The sequence below is a fragment of the Pholcus phalangioides genome, unplaced genomic scaffold (assembly GCF_987345545.1).
Source record: "Pholcus phalangioides strain wild (caught in Gottingen) unplaced genomic scaffold, Ppha-v1.0 ptg000005l_1, whole genome shotgun sequence".
Lineage (NCBI taxonomy): Eukaryota > Metazoa > Arthropoda > Arachnida > Araneae > Pholcidae > Pholcus > Pholcus phalangioides.
Genome location: NW_028301598.1, coordinates 3,731,833 through 3,751,186, shown reverse-complemented (window position 1 = coordinate 3,751,186; position 19,354 = coordinate 3,731,833). Strand labels below are relative to the sequence as shown.

Sequence of the window (19,354 nt, the reverse complement as noted above, 5' to 3'; positions counted from 1 at the left end):
AATTAGTAGAGCCCGGATTATATGCAAATGCATAAGTACATATGCAACTACATATTTTAGTGCTTTTTACAGTAAGTGCATGTAAATGCATAAAATCAAGCACTTACTCAAAATTTTTTAATAAGCGTACTTTATACTGCATATTTTTCTCTCCTCTTACGGTACATTAGTTTTTTTTCATGCATATTTTTCATTTTCAGATCATATTTCTGCATTTTTAAATGCGCATTTTTGTTTTCATATATTGCGCATATTTTCCTTTTTTAGGGAAACCTCATGATTTTTAAGTGCATATTTTTCATTTTACGTATATTTTTCAATATACCTACAATGTATTTTAAGGCATATTTTTTATTTCATGCATATTTCGGTATTTTAAATACAAATCTGAGAATTTATGAATTTTTTTCGGTCTCAACTATCGAACTCATTTTTTCTCTCCATTTTTTCGTATATTTTTCATTTTTAGTGAAATACTTCGGTGGTATTATTAGATGGGTTTGTTTTCATTTTTCACGCATATTTCTGATTTCATGGCATATCTTGACATATTTAAATGAGAATTTATCTTTATTTCTAGCGCATATTCCAGAGTTTTTGGTGCATATTTTGTTACTTTTTTAGAGCATGTTATCCGGGCTCTAATAATTAGTTTTCTATTCGCTATTTTTTGTAATCAATTACATTAATTATCATATTATTTAATTTTTTATGAACTCTTTTACTTATTGTTTAATTCCTTTTTTTCGGCTACTTTTAATGTTTATAATTGGCATTTTTTTAAATAAATTCAAAAACGGAACTAAAAAAAAGATTGATTTTCTTTAGCATTTTTGAAAATTTGAGGAAAAGGTTAAAAATTGAATTGTTCTTGACTTATTGATTCCAGCCGGTAAAATAATATACAGGGTGTCCTGTAAGTCTTCAACTCGGCCTTTATTTCATCTAGCGTTCGTCGTAGAGAAATGGTTTCAATTTTAAAAAAAATGCTCGAAATGTGTTCAAAAATCATCCCGTTTCCAGTTTTGAGAATGAAAATACAGTGTACCATAAAATAAAATAATCTAAAGTTTCACATGGATACCCTGTCCTAAAAAACTCAATTAGAACAAGAGAGAGAAATACGATTGAAAAATCGACGTTTGCGTGTACCCAAAATTCCAAAACGAACACGGCTATACGCGTTTCGGAACTATATGAAGTTCCTCCATCAGTACCAGAAACAAAGAAGAAAGAAAAATATTGAAACTCCTTATAGCGGGAGTTACTCACTGTTGTAGACAAGAGTCAATTTCTTTGTCTACAACAGCGAGTAACTCCCGCTATAAGGAGAGTTTCAATATTTTTCTTTCTTCTTTGTCCGAACTTTATTCCGAAATCTATTCTCAAACAAACTCTTCTGGCGAAAAAAAAATTCGTCATCCAAGGCTTGTGAAATATTTCCTCGGGATTTAGTCCATTTTGAGTGTTCGTAAACCGAGGGTTGATTGTATATGTATCGGGAGTTGCATTTCTTCTCGTCACCGAAAATAACACTGATCCATATTCGTCTCCATAAGCTACGTGGTTTCAAGATCACTCTAACCCAGTGATTCCCAAACGTGGGTGCGATGGCATAGGATCCTATGAGTTAGATTGCGTTGGGAGGCGATGGGACAAAAAAGGTTGGGAAACTATGCTCTAACCCAGATTCCCAACGTGGATGTTAACCCCCCCCCCCGGGGGGGGGTGATGGGATGCTCCGGGGTGGGGGGGGCGGCAGCAGAAGCTACGAGTATAACATAGGATTCTATAAGCTCCGTTCACATGGTAAATAGAAAAAGCGGTTTAAAACCCGCTTCGAGAATTTTCACCAATGACTTCTCTCCATTTCTTCCCTTACGAAGGCAAAAAGTCGTCAAGCGGGTGCTAGAACTCCCATTGCTACAGCAATATTTGCAACATGTGAACGGGGTTTATGGGTTAGATTGCGTTGGGGGCGATGGGAGAAAGAACATTCTGAAGAAGGGGGCGATGGGACAAAAAAGGTTGGGAAATTATGCTCTAACCTGTCGAAATGTGTGTTGAAGTGTGGTTTGAACGTGGTGCTTTGAGAGGGCTAGTTGACGGACAATTTTCCATATGAAACCATAAAACCAGTTTTTTAATTCTTCTTAAAACCGTATCTAGCGATATATTCAAAACAGAAGGCCAAGCGATTCCATAAACAAACATCACCTGGGTAGACACCATACTTTTTATCAACCCAATCATCGTGTGAAGTCGTATATCGAGGTCTTCCAGAACGTGATTTCGGATGGTAAGGCTATAACCAAGATACTTTTGCAAAACGAATTAAAGCCTTTGAACAATGTTCAATAAGGTTACTTTGTAACTTTGCAACTTCGCAAAAATGCTCTTTATAATTTTGAAAAAATGTCTTTCCTTTTCTGGGAAAAAGGCCAGGGGGCGTACGCAGGATCAACATTTTGGGGGGGGGGGCACAAAATGTTCTCTTCCCAAGAAATTTCGAGTTATCACCTTTGAAAAAGCATTTAAATTAACAGGAATTTGTTAAAATAGCATTAAAAGGTATTTTCTTTGGATAGATTTTTTTTAAAACCGAAATATGAATATTTTTTTCTTCTAATTTTTTTTCGGTTTGGAAAGGAGACCCGTTCAAATCGTGACATCTATTTCGAAGAGCATTTTATGATGTTCGACAATCTTCTATATATATAAAATTGATTTTCTGTCTGTGTGTGTGTGTATGTTCTCTATACAAATCTACAATTTTAGATCGATCGTCGCCAAATTTTGCATATATACCAAATGGAACCCGACTTGAACGATAGGCTACTTTAAAATTTCGTCAGCCCAGGGCAAATGCCCCAAACGGGCGAAAAACTGTCCGACAACAATGGTTTTTGGGCCTCAACAAACGTTCTTTCCGAACGTTTACTTTGGTTACCGTGGTTCCCTAGCAATGCGTTTCAGACGTGTATATGCCTTTACAACGGTTTGTCACTTCTTTAATCCTGTTAGTATATGTATGATAGTTTACGCCTTTATAATGGTTTGCCACATTTTCAATATACTCTCAGTAATGAGGCTTTTTGAATAGACGTCATAATCATCATCAGCATCGCTTTGAGAGTCAGGAAAAGGGTGATCCTCATAGAAATCAGTGCTAAAATTGTCGATTTTACTGTAGAAATGCGGAAATTTGGTGGGGTTTTCCGCCCCATCAATAATTTAAAAAATTGCATTAAATTCTAGATTTTTGAAATATTCAGTTCTCTTAGAGATATACGAAGCCCAGAAAATTAAATATGAAGTAATTAGCCGGACCTACTTTTTTGGGTTGGATATTCGTGCAATATCATTGATTTTAACTTTTTATTTATATCTTCTCAAGCATAAAAATTAATGTCTCCGTATTCTGTCTTTTGATATTTATTTGCATAAATTCAGGGGTTAGGATATTTTAAAATTAGTTATGAGCCCATGAAAAGTGCATCGAAAAAATTCCACAGCTTTAACTAATCATTTTTGGAAGCTGGAACAGACAGATGGATAACTTGAAGTTCAGGGGGGGGGGGGATCGAAATACCTAGAGCCCCTTAAAAAAAGAAAAATATATATTCATTTCTACGTTTCTGTGTAAATCTAGATTTGTTTATTTCATGAATCGCACAGGTCGCCATATTGGTTAACTTGGACACGGTTTGTATGTCCCTCAAGAAAAAGAGAGGGAGATATCACGTGAAGAAAACCCCGGGCAACGCCGGGTATTATAGCTAGCTACCGTATATTATTACATTAATTATGACCGATTATTGTGAGACATTAATTATGATGCAGCTGCGTTGCAACTTGAACTCAAATTTTCCCATGAAATGCCGTTATTACCGGTAATTTAACAAATGTAATTAGTATGATTCACTTACCCCACTGGCCAATTTATTTTGCTAACATTTTATGCTATTTTATAATTCAAAAATCAATAATCTATATATATAAAATTGATTTTTTTGTCTGTCTGCGTGTGTATGTTTTCTATACAAATCTACAATTTTAGATCTATCGTCGCCAAATTTTTCATATAAACCAAATGGGATTGAACTGAACGATAGGCTACATTAAAAGTTCGTCAGAGCTGGGCAAATGCCCGAAATGGTCGAAAACCTGTCGGGCAACAATGGTTCATGGGCCTCAACGATGACTTTCGGAATGTTTATTTTGGTTACCGGGGTTTCCTAGCAATGCGTTTCAGACATGTTTATGTCTTTACAATGGTTTGTCACGTCTTCAGTGCTGCCAGTATATGTATAACGTTATAATAGTTTACGTCTTTATAATGGTGTGTCACTTTTTCAATCCTCCCAGTAATTGAAGAAATTATAGCTAGTTATTGAAGAAATTTTTGCTAGTTATTGAAGGGTATTATAGCTAGTTATCGAAGGGTATTATAGCTAGTTATTGAAGGGTATTATAGCTAGTTATTGAAGGGATTATAGCTAGTTATTGAAGGTTATTATAGCTAGTTATTGAAGGGTATTATAGCTAGTTCTAACAATAATCATCATAATACTGGCCGGAAATTCACAGATTTCAGTCTTTTGATTGCCCAATGTTGAATTTTCTTCATGAATTGATACAGAAAAATTCTTCTATCTAATGAATACAAAATTATAATTATAATACAATAAATAATTATAACTAACTTAAATTTCTATTTATTTAATTCATTGGGTTTTTGCGGAATAAAAGTGAACCCATGGCCATACCTTGAGTAAGGCTTGTTCGAATCGTGACATGTATTTTCTGGAAGCATTCCATTCAGCAATTATATTATTACATTAATTATTATGAGATTATTACTAATTATTATCACCCATTGATATGCGACGTTAATTAACACCGATTGCTATGTGACATTAGTTATGATTTAAATGTAGCTGAGTTGCACTTCAGACAGCTTTTCTAAACATGAAATACAATTATAATCGGTAATTTAATAAATTTACTTGTGTAGTATAATGCACTTGCCCCCAACTGGCCTTTATATAATCGAAATCAATAATAAAAGCTGTAATTATCATCATAATACCAGGAAATTTTCATATTTTAGTGTTTTCATTAACAAATGCAGAATTTTATTAATGAATTTACAGTCGCCTCCCTCGGTTGTCAAGGGGGGTTATACGTTCCGCGTTTCGCGGCGAATAACACAAACCATAAACTTTTGTTTTTGTAAGCAACTCGTTTATGTCTGCTTTGGGCCACCGAAGTTCTTGAAAGGGCTCTTCAAGTCACTCTTTTGATCACTCGCTGACCTAGTGATTCTCAGCGATGTTCTCTGAAAGAACATTAATGCCTGTTAGCTGTTTCTTCTTCATTCCTGTAAATTTGTTAGAGTATAGTGTGACAAGGCTTCCTCGACTTCCTCTAGCAATTTTTCTACTTACGAAGAATGAGTTAGTGATGAGGCTAGCATGTGACTGCAGTGGCGTATTTACAGGGGAGCTTAGCGGGCTATGGCCCAGGACGGCAAGTTCAAAGGGTCGGTAAATTTGAGAAATGAGTAGCCAAGAAAGTTAGTGGAACGCGAAAAGGGCGGTAAAATTTGTATGAACCTCAATAAATCCACCTCTGCCCGGACAGATAGGTCAGTGAGTGACCAAAAGAGTGACTTGGAAAATGCGAAAGCATGTGATTGAATGACCAAAATAGGGATCTGCAGAGCGAGAGACCAGGTAAGTTGGTGACCCAGAGAGTGTGAAAGCACGTGAATGGCCAAAAGAGTGACCTAGAGCAGGGGTTTGCAACGTAGAGTTTCTCACGGAACCCTTGATGGTTATAAGACTGTTCAGCAGAAGCCTTGATGATGATAATGAGGCTGTTCTACGGAACTCAAAAAAAAAAAAAAAGTTTTTGAACATTTATCAAAAAAAAAAAGCGTGTCCCTATACTGCCGTCTCAACAGCATCATAGCCCCAGGACGAAATGAAAGAGGGCTTCGTCACCACCTTCTCTTAATCAGAGGCGGTGTATAGACAGAAGCGTACGCAGGATCGACCATTGGAGGGAGCAGAAAAGGCTGGGGAGGTAGAAAAACTGCTTTCCCTTTTTTCCTGCAGAAATAGGTTAAAATATCATGAAAAGTATTTTTTGCAGATAAAAGGGTTTTTTTTTACATTTTAATTCACTATAGGGGAAATCCCACTAAAGATCTCAGTTTAGGGGCAGGGGGCCTTGCTTCAGGATTAGGGGGGGGGGGCACGATGAGCACCGAGATGCTCGCGAGGAAAGGAAAAATATTATTCCTACATAATAATGTGCCCTCTAACTTTGTTTTCTTTCAAATGGGGGAGGGGGGCTCGTTGTGCTTTATTTCACATGCACTGACCTGTTTCTCTGCGCACAGAATTGTGATATCTGTGCGGAATGGCAAAAAATAATATGATACCTTATACAATGAAGGGATTTTTTTTTTCTGCGAAGCAAAGAAAAAGCTCTAGTGTACAAGGAAGCATTCTCAGTCATTCTCAAACTTTAAACGTGTAATTTGTAAACTTATTAACCATGAAAAAAAAAAAAGATGTATTTCTTAGTTACTTTTATTCATAACTAACAAACAGGTGAAAACAAAATTTTATCAGCCAAAACGTCTTTTAGAAAATACTATATAGTATAGGGATGTATTATATTGAGGAAACATCATTAAAAACTAGAACCCCTTTTGCCACCTACCGAAAACCGAAAACCGTAATTGGTGAAACGGGGTTCCAATGGATAGTTATAATCCATCAAACCCCCTTCATCATGACTCTGCCAATTCCTGTGCAGTAGTGCGCTTTGCAATGATAGTTAGATTCTAATAAGGTGGGTGAAGACGTAGGTTCACCTGAGACCCAAGGGTTTTTTTTTGTTTCTTCTTTCAAAAGTTTTCAAATGTTCATAGACCTGGCAACACAGGTCGAGGCATGTGTAGAAAGTTTTTTTGGTCTTTTCAATCGTGCTTTGTGTCTACTGTCGTATGATGAAATCTCCGCAAGGTGTGGAAATTCACCAATCCCAATCATAACAGTTGTGTTTTTTGCTTGATAGGTGGCAGAAGGGGTTCTAGTTTAATGATGTTTCTTCACATTATAATTCACATCCCTCTACCGAATAGAAGGGTTCTCAAACCTTTTCCACGCCCCTTTCGCCTATTCAACGCTTATCCGAAAGCTCCTCCGGCTTCCCACCGCTGTTAACTACGAATATTTCCGAAAAACCTTTGTCAGAGACGCCGCCGAGCGGTGACCGTGACAAAGGTTGGAGGCGCACAGTTTGAGAACCCCTGCTGTATAGTATTTTCTAAAAGGTATGTTTTGGTTGATAAAAATTTTATTTTCACCAGTTTGTTAGTAATAAGTAAAAGTAACTAAGACACCATTTTTCATGGTTAATAAGTTCACAAATTACACGTTTAGAGTTTGAGAATGACTGAGAATGCCTCCGTGCACACTGGAGTTTTTTTTTTTTTTTTTTTTGCGTGGCAGAAAAACATTCCCTACATTGTATAAGGTAGCATGTTATTTTTTGTCATTCTTCACAGATATCAAAATTCTGTGCATAGAGAGAAACATCAGTTCTGTGCAGATGAAATTAAAGAGAAATGGCCCGCTATCTAGAAAGTAAAAAAGATCCTTAAGGGTATCACCGAAATAAAGATTCTTCATCCAGGTCAGCAGGATTTTTCAAGTCGGCAGAGGGGGCTCCAATGTGTAACGATATTCTTTATGTACTCAATATGCGAGAGAAACCGTTAGAGTTACTAGAGTTACTCTAAAAGGATCCTTGGTACCATCGAAATGAAAATTCTCATTCAGCTCAGCAGGTTTTTTCAAGCAGGCGATGGTGTGTAGTATTTTTTATATTTCATGCAACAGGGGTCCCAATGTAACGGTATTGTTCATTATTTGTGCACTGAAATATGGGAGAGAAAGCGTTGAAGTAGGGTTTCCAGAAAATTCTCTCCTAAACTTAGACATGATGCCGCATGCGCGCATATCTTTGGCTGCATTCCTTACATATGTTTACAAGAGATGGCGCCACTATACCAACAATGAAAAATATAATTATTTTCCAACCAAAATTTATTAATTTAACTCATTTTGTTTGTTTCTGAATTAAAGAAGGAAGCCATTGCCTGATTCTTTAATAAACTACCCCAGGGCTATCTTAAAAGATGAACCCGCCAAACAGGGGCCTTCTCTGGTGCATAGGTGCACTCCACGACAATAGAATCAGGTGCTGTGCTAAATAGCAGGTGCCGCTTGGGTAAAAGAATTTTCTTCCACGTGGATATTCGAGCAAAATCCGACCCCCCGATGAAATCTTTACGTGAGCCCCTAAGGATGCGGATTTATCGTCTTGTGGCCCGTGGACTATAAAAATATTGCCGCCATTCACCCATTTAGTTTTCTTGACTACTCATTCCTCCAAATTAGCCGCCCGCTTAGTAACCCCCCCCCCCACCTCACACACACACACCGTAAATATGCCTCTGTGTCTAAGTCACTCTTTTGTGGTCATGCTTTCATTTCACACCCTCTAGGTCGCTGTTTTCGCCCCTCGTTCACCAGCGCACTGTTTTGGTCACTCACATACTTGCGCACTGTTTTGGTCACTCAGATGCTTGCGCACTGTTTTGGTCACTCAGATGCTTGCGCACTGTTTTGGTCACTCAGATGCTTTGCACACTCGCTAGGTTTGTCCTCCAAGTGGTCTGGAATTTTCTTTTAAAGTTTGAATCGGGATCCATAACCCTGGATCTTAGTTGATCTAAAACGACCCATCTCGAAAGCTATGGTGACCCAAGTTTGGGTGGTGACCCATAGGTTAAGATTCCCTGACTTACCGACCGGCCAATGTCATTTTATAATTCAAATTAATTATGACATCATTATACCCATAACTTCTCAGATTTCAGTGCCTCTGTTACTCAATATAGGATTTTATTCACGAATTCAAATTAAAAAATTCTTTAACCGAATTAATAAACGATTTCTTAATTCTTATATTATATAATAATTATAATTATCATTAGTTTTTATTTACATTGAAAGTTTCCTGTCTTACCTTGTGTAAGGCCCCGTTAGAATCTTGACGTCTATTTTTTACGGGCATTTTATTCGGTAATTATATTATTACATTAATTATGATCCATGAAAATAGACATTAATTACCACCGATTATTATGAGACATTAATTATCACAGACTATTATGAGGCGTTAATTATCACTTATTACTATGTGACATTGATTATCACTAACACGCTGCTGCTTTCCGCCTTGGACCCGGCTTTTCTGAATATGAAATAAAATTATAATCAGTAATTTAATAATTATAATCAGTATAATTCACTTACCCACTGGCCATTATAAATCCTGGGATTTATGGAATGTATAAATAACTATATAGGAATTTCACTGGATTTTTAGGAGTTCTTTACATAATTCCTCTCGGATTAGGTGGATATTATTCAACACTCACGCACCTGGATAATGGTAATTATTATCCTTAGAAGAAGAGTAGGATTTGTATATTATGAGAAGAAACACACGTTTTTTCTTGATAATTATGAAGAAAAATACAAGATAGACACGGAAGAGACGGGAACGTCGTATGTAGAGACACGAGAGAGCAAACTGAAGTGATCCTTAAGAGAGACACGAATAAATAATAACTAAAAAAAAATTGCTAATGTTAGACGTATTTTTTGTTTTTCTCGCCAAATCTTGGTCTATTTTGGCTCCGAAATGAACTTTTTTCCCGCCAAATGGTAAGGGATTTTTTTTTTCTTCCCGTTCAAATTGAGCCAAAAAATAGTGAAATACGAACCCCAACCTATTAAATTTTATTTTATTTATTTGGATTCCGATTGGTCATTGACTGAAAAGGTATTTGGTGTTAGTTAAAAGAAAATCTCAAGTTTTCTTAAGAATTACCAAAATATGTGGATTTTGTTGTTTATAAAATTTTGAGGAAAAAAAAAAGGGTTTTTTTTTGGATATTTCAGAATTTCAAAAGAAAAAAAATTCTGAATTTGTTTCCTTTTCTTTTTTTTGATCACAAAATTTTTGAATTTCAAGAAATTGTAAAAATATCTAAATCTGTGAATCACTGGTTTTTGTATTAAATAAATTTTAAACTACTGTGATCACACAACCAAAGAAAAGTCTCAAATTGTGAAAAAAAAAATTAATTATTTTAAAAGATTGATTGAAAAATTTTCAAAATCAGAAAGAAAACGAATTTTGAAAATTGCGAGTAACAAATGTTTTGATAATTACGAGCAACAAATATTTTGATAATTAGGAGTAACAAATGTTTTGATAATCACGAGCAACAAATGTTTTGATAATTACAAGTAACAAATATTTTGATAATTACGAGCAACAAATATTTTGATAATTAGGAGTAACAAATGTTTTGATAATCACGAGCAACAAATGTTTTGATAATTACAAGTAACAAATATTTTGATAATTACGAGTGCACAACAAATGTTTTGATAATTACGAGTAACAAATGTTTTGATAATCACGAGCAACAAATGTTTCGATAATTACGAGCAACAAATGTTTTGATAATTACGAGTAACAAATGTTTTCATAATTACGAGCAACAAATGTTTTGATAATTACGAGCAACAAATGTTTTCATAATTACGAGCAACAAATGTTTTGATAATTACGAGCAACAAATGTTTTCATAATTACGAGCAACAAATGTTTTGATAATTACGAGTAACAAATATTTTGATAATTACGACTAACAAATATTTTGATAATTACGAGTAACAAATGTTTTGATAATTACGAGCAGCAAATATTTTGATAATTACGAGCAACAAATGTTTTGATAATTACAAGTTGAATAATTACATTTTGAAAATCACGAGAGAAAACACTTTAAAAACTACGAGAAAGCATTTCAAAAATTACGAGAAAACATTTTAAAAACTACGAGAACGGAAAAAGAAATACTAATATAAAACATAAAACTAAAATATTGCTAACGTTAGACGTATTTTTTGTTTTTCTCGCCAAATTCCAAAATGAACTTTTTTTGGCCGCCAGATGTAGTAAAGGCTTCTTCGTTTTTTTTTCGTCCAAATTTAGCTAAGAAATAGTGAAAATTTAAAAAAAAAAAAGTGAAATAGGAACCTCAATTCACTACATTTTATTTTTATGATTCCGATTGGTCAATTTACTGGTCATTCACTGAAGATATTTGGGGTTATTTTCATGAAAATCTAAAGTTTTCTTCTACTTTCCAAGAATTACAAAATCGTGTATGGAATTTCTAAAATTTTCAGTAAAAAATTGGATATTTTTTTTCAATTTTCTAGAATTTAAAAAACAAAATTCTGAATATATATATATATATATATATATATATATATATATATATATATATTATTCAAATTTAAGAAACTGATAGAGTAGAAATTGGATTTATAAAGTTTCAAAAATATTAAGAATATTTCTGAAAAATTTTATTGAAATTTTTTAAGGCTATAAAATTATAAATGAGTTGAGTTTTTGGAGGAGAAAAGAAATTTTTGAATTTCAACAGATTCTAAAAATATCGAATCTCGGAATCATTAATTTTCCTATAAACTTGATTTCGAATTGCTATTACTACGACAAAAGGGAAGTCTTGAATTGTAAAAAAATTAATTAATAGAAATAGAAATAGAAATAGTTTATTAAGAGAAGAAAAAAATAAAACAATATATATAAATCTATAAATACAGTATTCTACTCAAGGGATCGCTTGATCCGTCCAGAGTATACAAACAAATTTAAAAAATTGAGCGAAAACAAGATTTTAATAATTAAGAGAAAACATTTTGAATATTACGAGGGAACAAAATTTTAGAAATTACCAGAAAACAAAATTTTGGAAATTACCAGAAAACAAAATTTTGGAAATTATGAGAAAGCACAACTTTGGAAATTATGAGAAAATACGATTTTGGAAATTATGAGAAAACAAAATATCGGAAAATTATGAGGAAAAAAAAAATTTGGAAATTATGAGAAAACACTATTTTGGAAATTATGAGAAAACACTATTTTGGAAATTATGAGAAAACACTATTTTGGAAATTATGAGAAAACACTATTTTGGAAATTATGAGAAAATACTATTTTGGAAATGAATCAGGAAAAAAAAAATTCGGAAATTATGAGAAAGAAAAATTTTTGAAATTATCAGAAAACAAAATTTCGGAAATTATCAGAAAACAAAATTTTGGAAATTATCAGAAAGCAAAATTTCGGAAATTATCAGAAAACACAATTTTGGAAATGAATCAGGAAAAAAAAATTCGGAAATTATGAGAAAGAAAAATTTTGGAAATTGTGAGAAAATTTTGGAAATTATCAGGAAACAAAATTTCGGAAATTATCAGAAAACAAAATTTCGGAAATTATCAGAAAACACAATTTTGGAAGTTATCAGAAAACAAAATTTTGGAAATTATGAGAAAACACAATTTTGGAAATTATCAGAAAACAAAATTTGGAAATTATGAGAAAACACAATTTTGGACGTTATCAGAAAACAAAATTTGGAAATTATAAGAAAACACAATTTTGGAAATTATCAGGAAACAAAATTTCGAAATTGTGAGAAAACATAATTGTCTAAAATTAGAAAAAAATCAACAAAATTTTGAAAATTACGAAAAATTTATAATTTAAAAGAAAACAAATTTTTGAAAAAGACAAAAAAATTGTTTTTTAAATAATTACATCCTGGTGCGAAGGCTTTAGAAAATTGCTTAATAAGGCCCCTTTCACACGGAGCACTGAAGATGCTCCGTGTGAATTAAAGAAGTTTGAAATTCGTGCATGAAAACTATTTTTTCGCAATTTTTATAATTATTTTTCTCCTTCACCATTCAGCGCCCATAGGCAGCCTAGAGCCATTCTTTGGTGGTTTAATCTAGAGCCCCATAGAATTATTAAAGATGTGTGCCTTCAGTTCGATCCTCACAAGTAGTCGGTGTGAGAAAATTCCTTAAAATATTTTCAAAAGATTTTGAAAAAAATAATCTAAGATTTTGAAAAATATAAAAGAAAAATTTCCAAAAAAACATCCAATGATGTTCCAAAAAAAAAAAATTCAAAGATTTGCAAAGTAGAAAAAAAGGGGAGGGGTGGAGACTTTCAAAATGTCTGTGCTGAAATATTCACAATTCTGTCTTATAGGCCGGGATTACACTATAAACATTTTATAATAATTCTTTTACAAATGCAACCAATTCATTGTCATCGATTGCAATGAAATCCCATCCTTAGTCACTTCTGAAATATAAAATTTCAATTTTTTTTTAGTTTATAGACTCAATATCGAGTAAAACATACTTGTAGGTATCGGGAAAACCACCAAAACTATTCAAGTGCTTAGGGCCTTCAAACGTCCTAATCCGGCCCGGAGTGAACGCCGTACGTGGATAACATTGTAGTGGGTACATCATATTTGATGAACAGGGACCTTCATATAGTGTTTTTAAGAGTATTTATGGCAAATAATTAAAAAAATTCCCGTGTGCAAAATAATCTTTAAAAAGTAGCCAAAGATGCGGACGAATTCGATCCGCGTCGTGTGAATAGCTCCGAATAACCTAATAGTCAAAATTTGTATGTGCGGATGCGGAGCCCGCACTTAGGTTTTGACACATGCGTACCCGCATGAACACTTCGAAGTTGCGGACGAATTTCGCCTCGTCTGAAAGGCTCCATATATACCAACTGTTAAAACTTATTTCGGACCCGCATCCGTTCCGTGTGAAAGGGCCCTAAAATAGAACTCTATCTCGAAATTTCTAAAATTAGGAATTTTTTTAAACCAAAGACGCTTAAAGTTTATACAGATTTTCATGATTGAAAAAAACTCTGAATTTCCAAAATTTGCAACAAAAAAAACCCCCAAATTTTTATAAGTAGATCCCCGCACAGGAGGCTTTTTTTGGCAGAAGAAAGACTTCCTCTCTTTCTTTCAAGCCAAGCACAACTCAGGTCTATCGTTGGCAATTTACTACTACTAAAACCAAGCATGCACCCCGTCCACATTCCTCTGCGGAACTTCTAACGAATTGGCAAATGTTGGAATGTGCACCTAACGTGAAGTTTGTTTCCGTGTAATGCTGGTTATGTGTACTGCTGCCACCTACCATAAATTTTTCTAACTCTGAGTGAAGTGTAATGATCGAATAATTGTACTGTTTTTAGGCCTGTTGCTCTCTGTGACAAGAGTTTTTAATGGGGAGTTCGGCGCGCATTCGCACCTCGAAGTTGGGAACCCCAGAAAATCAACTTAGCCTGACGACCACTGTGATGCCGGTTGGGTTCGAATTTGGGTCCTCGCGATGAGGGCCCGTCTCTATGACCACCACAGCGGCAGAAGATATGCTGGTAAATGATATGGTTTCTGGATTATTTTTGGCAAAGGAGCAACTGCAGTGGAGTCAGAACTAGGGATGCAGTGGGTGCTCGAACACCGATTGTATTTCTTAGCACCAATTAGAGAATAGACGGAGAGTTCCCCATTACCCAAAAATTGGTATTATTAGCATAGGGAGGGTGGAGGTGGAATATCCACCCCCTCCGTTCGAATAGCCTGTGTCCGCTTATGGGTCAGAGTCTCCCCCCCCCCCCACAAAATTTATACAGAAATCAAAATATCATAAATAAAGTCCAGCATCCACGAGAACTCAAACACCTCCGATGTCTCTGTTCATCTGTTTCACTAGCTGTAACCCGCGGCTTCGTTCGCGTGGATTTGGTAATTTGAAAATTACTTGGCGATGATTCACGCATATATCATTTGAACCTATCATGATCCCCCTTGGGGGGGGGGGGGAGTGAATTTCCAGAAATCCCGTCTTGGTGAGTTCCTACAATACAAAATAAAAATACTGACCAAATTTCATATTTATAGTTTCAGTGGTATCGGCTCAGCGTGATGCCTGTACATTACCTATAAATCCTATGTGAACCCCCTTTAGGGATGGAATCTCGAAAAAAACCCTTGTTTAGTGAGTTTTTTCATCATGAAATAAAACTACTGATTACATTTCATATTTGTAGCTTCAACGATTTCGGCTCGACGTGGTTTCTCTATGTAACCTTTGAAACCCCCTTAGGTGTAGGGTGACCATACGTCCCGTATTTCCCGGGACAGTCCCAGTATTTGCTGTATTTTTGGCCGTCCCGACTTTTTGGCAGAAGTGTCCCGGTTTTTTCCCGTATTTTACACGAAGTCTACTTGAATTTTTATTCTTTATTAAAGTCAAAGATTGAAATTATTTTTCAACTCATCAATTATATTGTGATGATTACGACTATAAATGAGAATATTAATCTCCCACATTTGTCTTGGAGAACGTTTTGTTTTTCGTGGAATTTATTTTAATCCACTGCAATTTGCAGTGATGCTTCATTTCCCGCCATTGTGATTTTTCTGTAATTTCAACAATATTTGGCAACTTTGTTCGGATTTGGCGTCATTTTTGGCGATGTCCCGTATTTCTCTCGAGGAAATATGGTCACCCTATTTAAGTGTCAAATTTCAAAAAGCCCCTTCTTAGTGAGTCTTTACGTCATGAAGTTAAACCACTGACCAAATTTCATATTTATAGCTTCAGTGGTTTCGGCTCGGCGATGGTGAATCGAATCAGTCAGTAAGCCAAGCCATGTTATTTAATATATACAGATTAGGCCCTCTATCGGGTATCTAGGGCACTACTCGAGACCCGTAAGGTTTCGAGTAGCTTGACGCTCTCAAAGATCGATCCAAAGAACACACGTGGGGAAACTTTATTTTAATCCGAAAATGACGTACGCATCTGCATGAAATCGCCTCATGCATAAGAGTATAACTGACGGCTTTGACCAATATACTTTCAAGCTCTCATTTTCCCTTCCATCTTCTACATTCTTTAGTTACGGGTCACTATATCCAATATGTAACAATAATAAAAAAATAATAACCATAAAGAACATAAAAGAAGCCATCCATTCGAAGAAGAAAACTCTTCTTGAGGAGAGACTTCCTTCTTTTCTTCTTCCTCCTCCTCCTCCACCATCTTGATATTATATCCTTTTCTAAAGCAATCACTCTGATATATATAAAAGGCGAGCACAAACTGCCATTATTCAATATATTTTTCATCGGACGACCCCGAAATAAAATAAAATAAAAACTCTTTATTATTTGACTCGGTTGTGAAGAGAGAGAAAGAGAGAGGGGGTGACGTTCTTCTTTGTTATTAACAACGGATTCGGAGACATTTTCTCGAGGTTGTGTCTTCTCTAAATGGTTGTCCCTCCCTTTCGCTTGACATTTTCTTTTTCACTTTCGTGGTGTAAAAATCGGGGTCAAGACCGTCCTCTTTTCTCCCCCCACTATATAATAACTTGCTCTTTCTTCTCTCTTTGTTGTCTGATCCTTTGCTTGTCTTCCTGATTCCATTTTATTTTGTGAAAAAGGAAAAACATCGTATAGCGTGATTGTAAGTGGTTGAAGGGGGGAAGATAAAAACTACGTACCCCCCCCCCCCACTGTAAAATGGACGAAATCTACAGACTTCACATACCGGATGATGTGATGATGATATCAGTCCGCCTCTGTTATATATATAGACTGTGATTTTATATTTCGTAACATGAGATAAGATTCTTTTTTCTTTTCGAAAATTGCTCATGAATCATCTCTTATTTACCTTTTACCGTTGGCTTCAATTCAAAGGACATGTGAATTGATAAGGTGCCGCCATCTATTCTTGTGAGATGAAACGTCTAGATGCTGTTCGATCAAACTAGATTGCGGGAATAATTTTCGATCTGTTTATTTTTTAAAGGTCTACGACACTAGTATTGTTGGCAGGGCGTAGCGTACATTCGCGGGGCAGATATTTTCTTGGAGGCCCTCAAAAAGAAAAAAATTATGCAAAATAAGTGTATATTTTTGTGAGGCCCCCATTTGGCTCGGGGGCCCCGGTTGCCCCAGCCTAGTTACGGCCCTTATAGTTGGCACGTGAACATCCGACTGAATATTCTCGGGATTTCTCCCCACACTTACAGGATGTCCCATAAAACCCATTTGCGGATACAGGAGGGACGAATTGTGTAAGTTCATTCGATCGTCCCGTTTTTACGGGACAAACAAAAATTTCAGTATTAGTCGTCGGCTCTTGGGAAGTGAGGCCATTCCTATATCGCCCCCTCCCCCGGATCCGCGCCTCAGCGGGAATACATCCTCGGCTACAAATGGAGCGGAGGTAGGCATGTTCAGCAGTGGATGGAGTGGAGCAGGGTCGTCATTTCAACTTTTTCCGGGGGGGGGGGGCAAATGTTTTCCACGGGGGGCAAAACACATGTACTCAATGTATGTATATATATATACACACCATTTTTAGTGTATTTTCAAAAGCCAAGGGGCGGGCAACGGCCCCCCCCCTAAATGACGGGCCTGGAGTGGAGGCAGGTATCTTCGGCTGTGAATGAAGCCGAGGCAGATATCTTTAGCTGTGAATGGAGTTGAGGCAGGAATCTTCAGCTGGACATTGAATGGACACAGGTACCGTCAGCAACGAATGAGCCGAGGCAGACATCCTCAGCTGTGAATGGAGTGGAGGCAGACATCTTCAGCTGTGAATGGAGTGGAGGCAGACATCTTCAGCTGCAAATGAAGCCGAGGCAGATATATCTTCAGCTGCGACTGGAGCAGAGGTATGCAGATCCAGGGCGATGTGTTGGAGAAACGACTTATCACGTAGGTGCATCGGAACATTGCGTATTTTTCGTGACAGACACATTTTCGCCATACAATTCGGCTCTTGAAAGGGGCGATCGCCCCCGCTCTGGATCCGCGCGTGATAAAATCGCACTAATCCTGTTTGCAATCAGAATCTTCTTTTGAAGTGGATAAAAATTGTCTAAAGTATCAACTCTCTACGACCAATAAGTTTTCGAGTGAAACGCGAAACAATGACGTCATATCCGCAGGAAATTGGATATGGCATGTGAAAACAGGTTCTTGGTTTTCTACCGCCAGGTGGCTTGACGATGGTGAGTAGGAGGCATTATTGATTGGGACTCAACTATAAGTAAACTTTCCTTATAGCTCAGTGTTGATTGGTGAGAAACTGATTTCGATTTTGTGGGGCGGATGTGACGTCATAATTCTTGTTTCGCGTTTAACTAGACTTTTTAGAGAGCCATGGTTCCTTGAATTCTTTTTTATCTACTCTGGCCGAGGATTCGTCTTCAACCAGAGTTTATGGGGTCTTTTTATGAGACCGCTATCCCGTCTACAAATTCGGAATGAACTCTTAAGCTCTGGTCTGACAAAAAAAAGGCAGTGGTTTGACCAGTGGCGTATTTAGAGGGTGGAGCTTAGTGGGCCAGGGTGGAAAATTTGAGGAATGAGTGGCCAAAAATTTACAATAAAACCATTCTTTTACGGCCAAATAATAATCCCCCCCCCCGTACAATAAAAGTAAGCATTTACAACACCTGATTAACGGTCACCCCTCTTTTACGGACGAATTTTTTTTTGTCCCAACGGTGTCCGCAAAAGAGAGATTTCACTGTAGTAGAATGGGAGAAGGGCATGGAATTTGAATTAAACTCAATAAATCCGCCTCTGCCCAGCCAGCAAGGGACTAAGTCAGTGAGTGACCTAAAGAGTTTTCAATCACGTGAGTGAGCAAACGAGTGACTTAAAACGTGACTAAGCACGTGAATGACCAAACGGGCGAGGGATCAGGTCAGTGAGTGGCCTAGAGCCAGGGCAGTCTCAAGGGCCTCCGGGCTAATTAATTTTTCTGAGGCCTCCTACCCAGAAAGACATGTTTACTTTCGAAAATTTTGACCATATCTCATTTTCACGAGCCCCTCTGCACTCTTCGAGGCGCAAATGCGAGCCGATCTCCCCATTAAAAAGTCTCGCCACAGAGAGCAACCAGCCTACAACGATAAATCATTCAATCATTACACTTCAAACATAGGTAGAAAAACTAGTGGCAGATGGCAGCACTACACTTAACAAACATTACACAGAAAACAAACTTCACGCCAGGTTTCACTATACGTACACGCACATTCCAACATGTACCAATTCGTTAGAGGTTCCGCAGAGGAATACGGACGAGGTGCATGTCTGGTTTAGTAGTAGTAGTAGCTCCCTCTGCACTTCAGGCCCGAGTGGGCCCACGCGTTAAGACGGCACTGCCTAGAGCGTGTGCAGGCACGTGAGTGATCAAAACTATGTGAAAGCGTGTGAATGACCAAAACAGTATGC

General features: G+C 36.4%; 1 protein-coding gene across 1 annotated transcript in view; it reads right to left on the bottom strand.

Moving 5' to 3' along the window:
• LOC149085747 (neprilysin-1-like) overlaps positions 1-9,721 on the bottom strand; it is a 107,622-nt gene extending 97,901 nt beyond the window's left edge. The window contains exon 1 of the mRNA XM_089232142.1: positions 9,402-9,721. Within this exon, the coding sequence (XP_089088268.1) occupies positions 9,402-9,412 (11 nt within the window). The 5' untranslated portion in view covers positions 9,413-9,721. The remainder of the gene's footprint in view (positions 1-9,401) is intronic.
• Between the last annotated feature and the right edge of the window lie 9,633 nt (positions 9,722-19,354).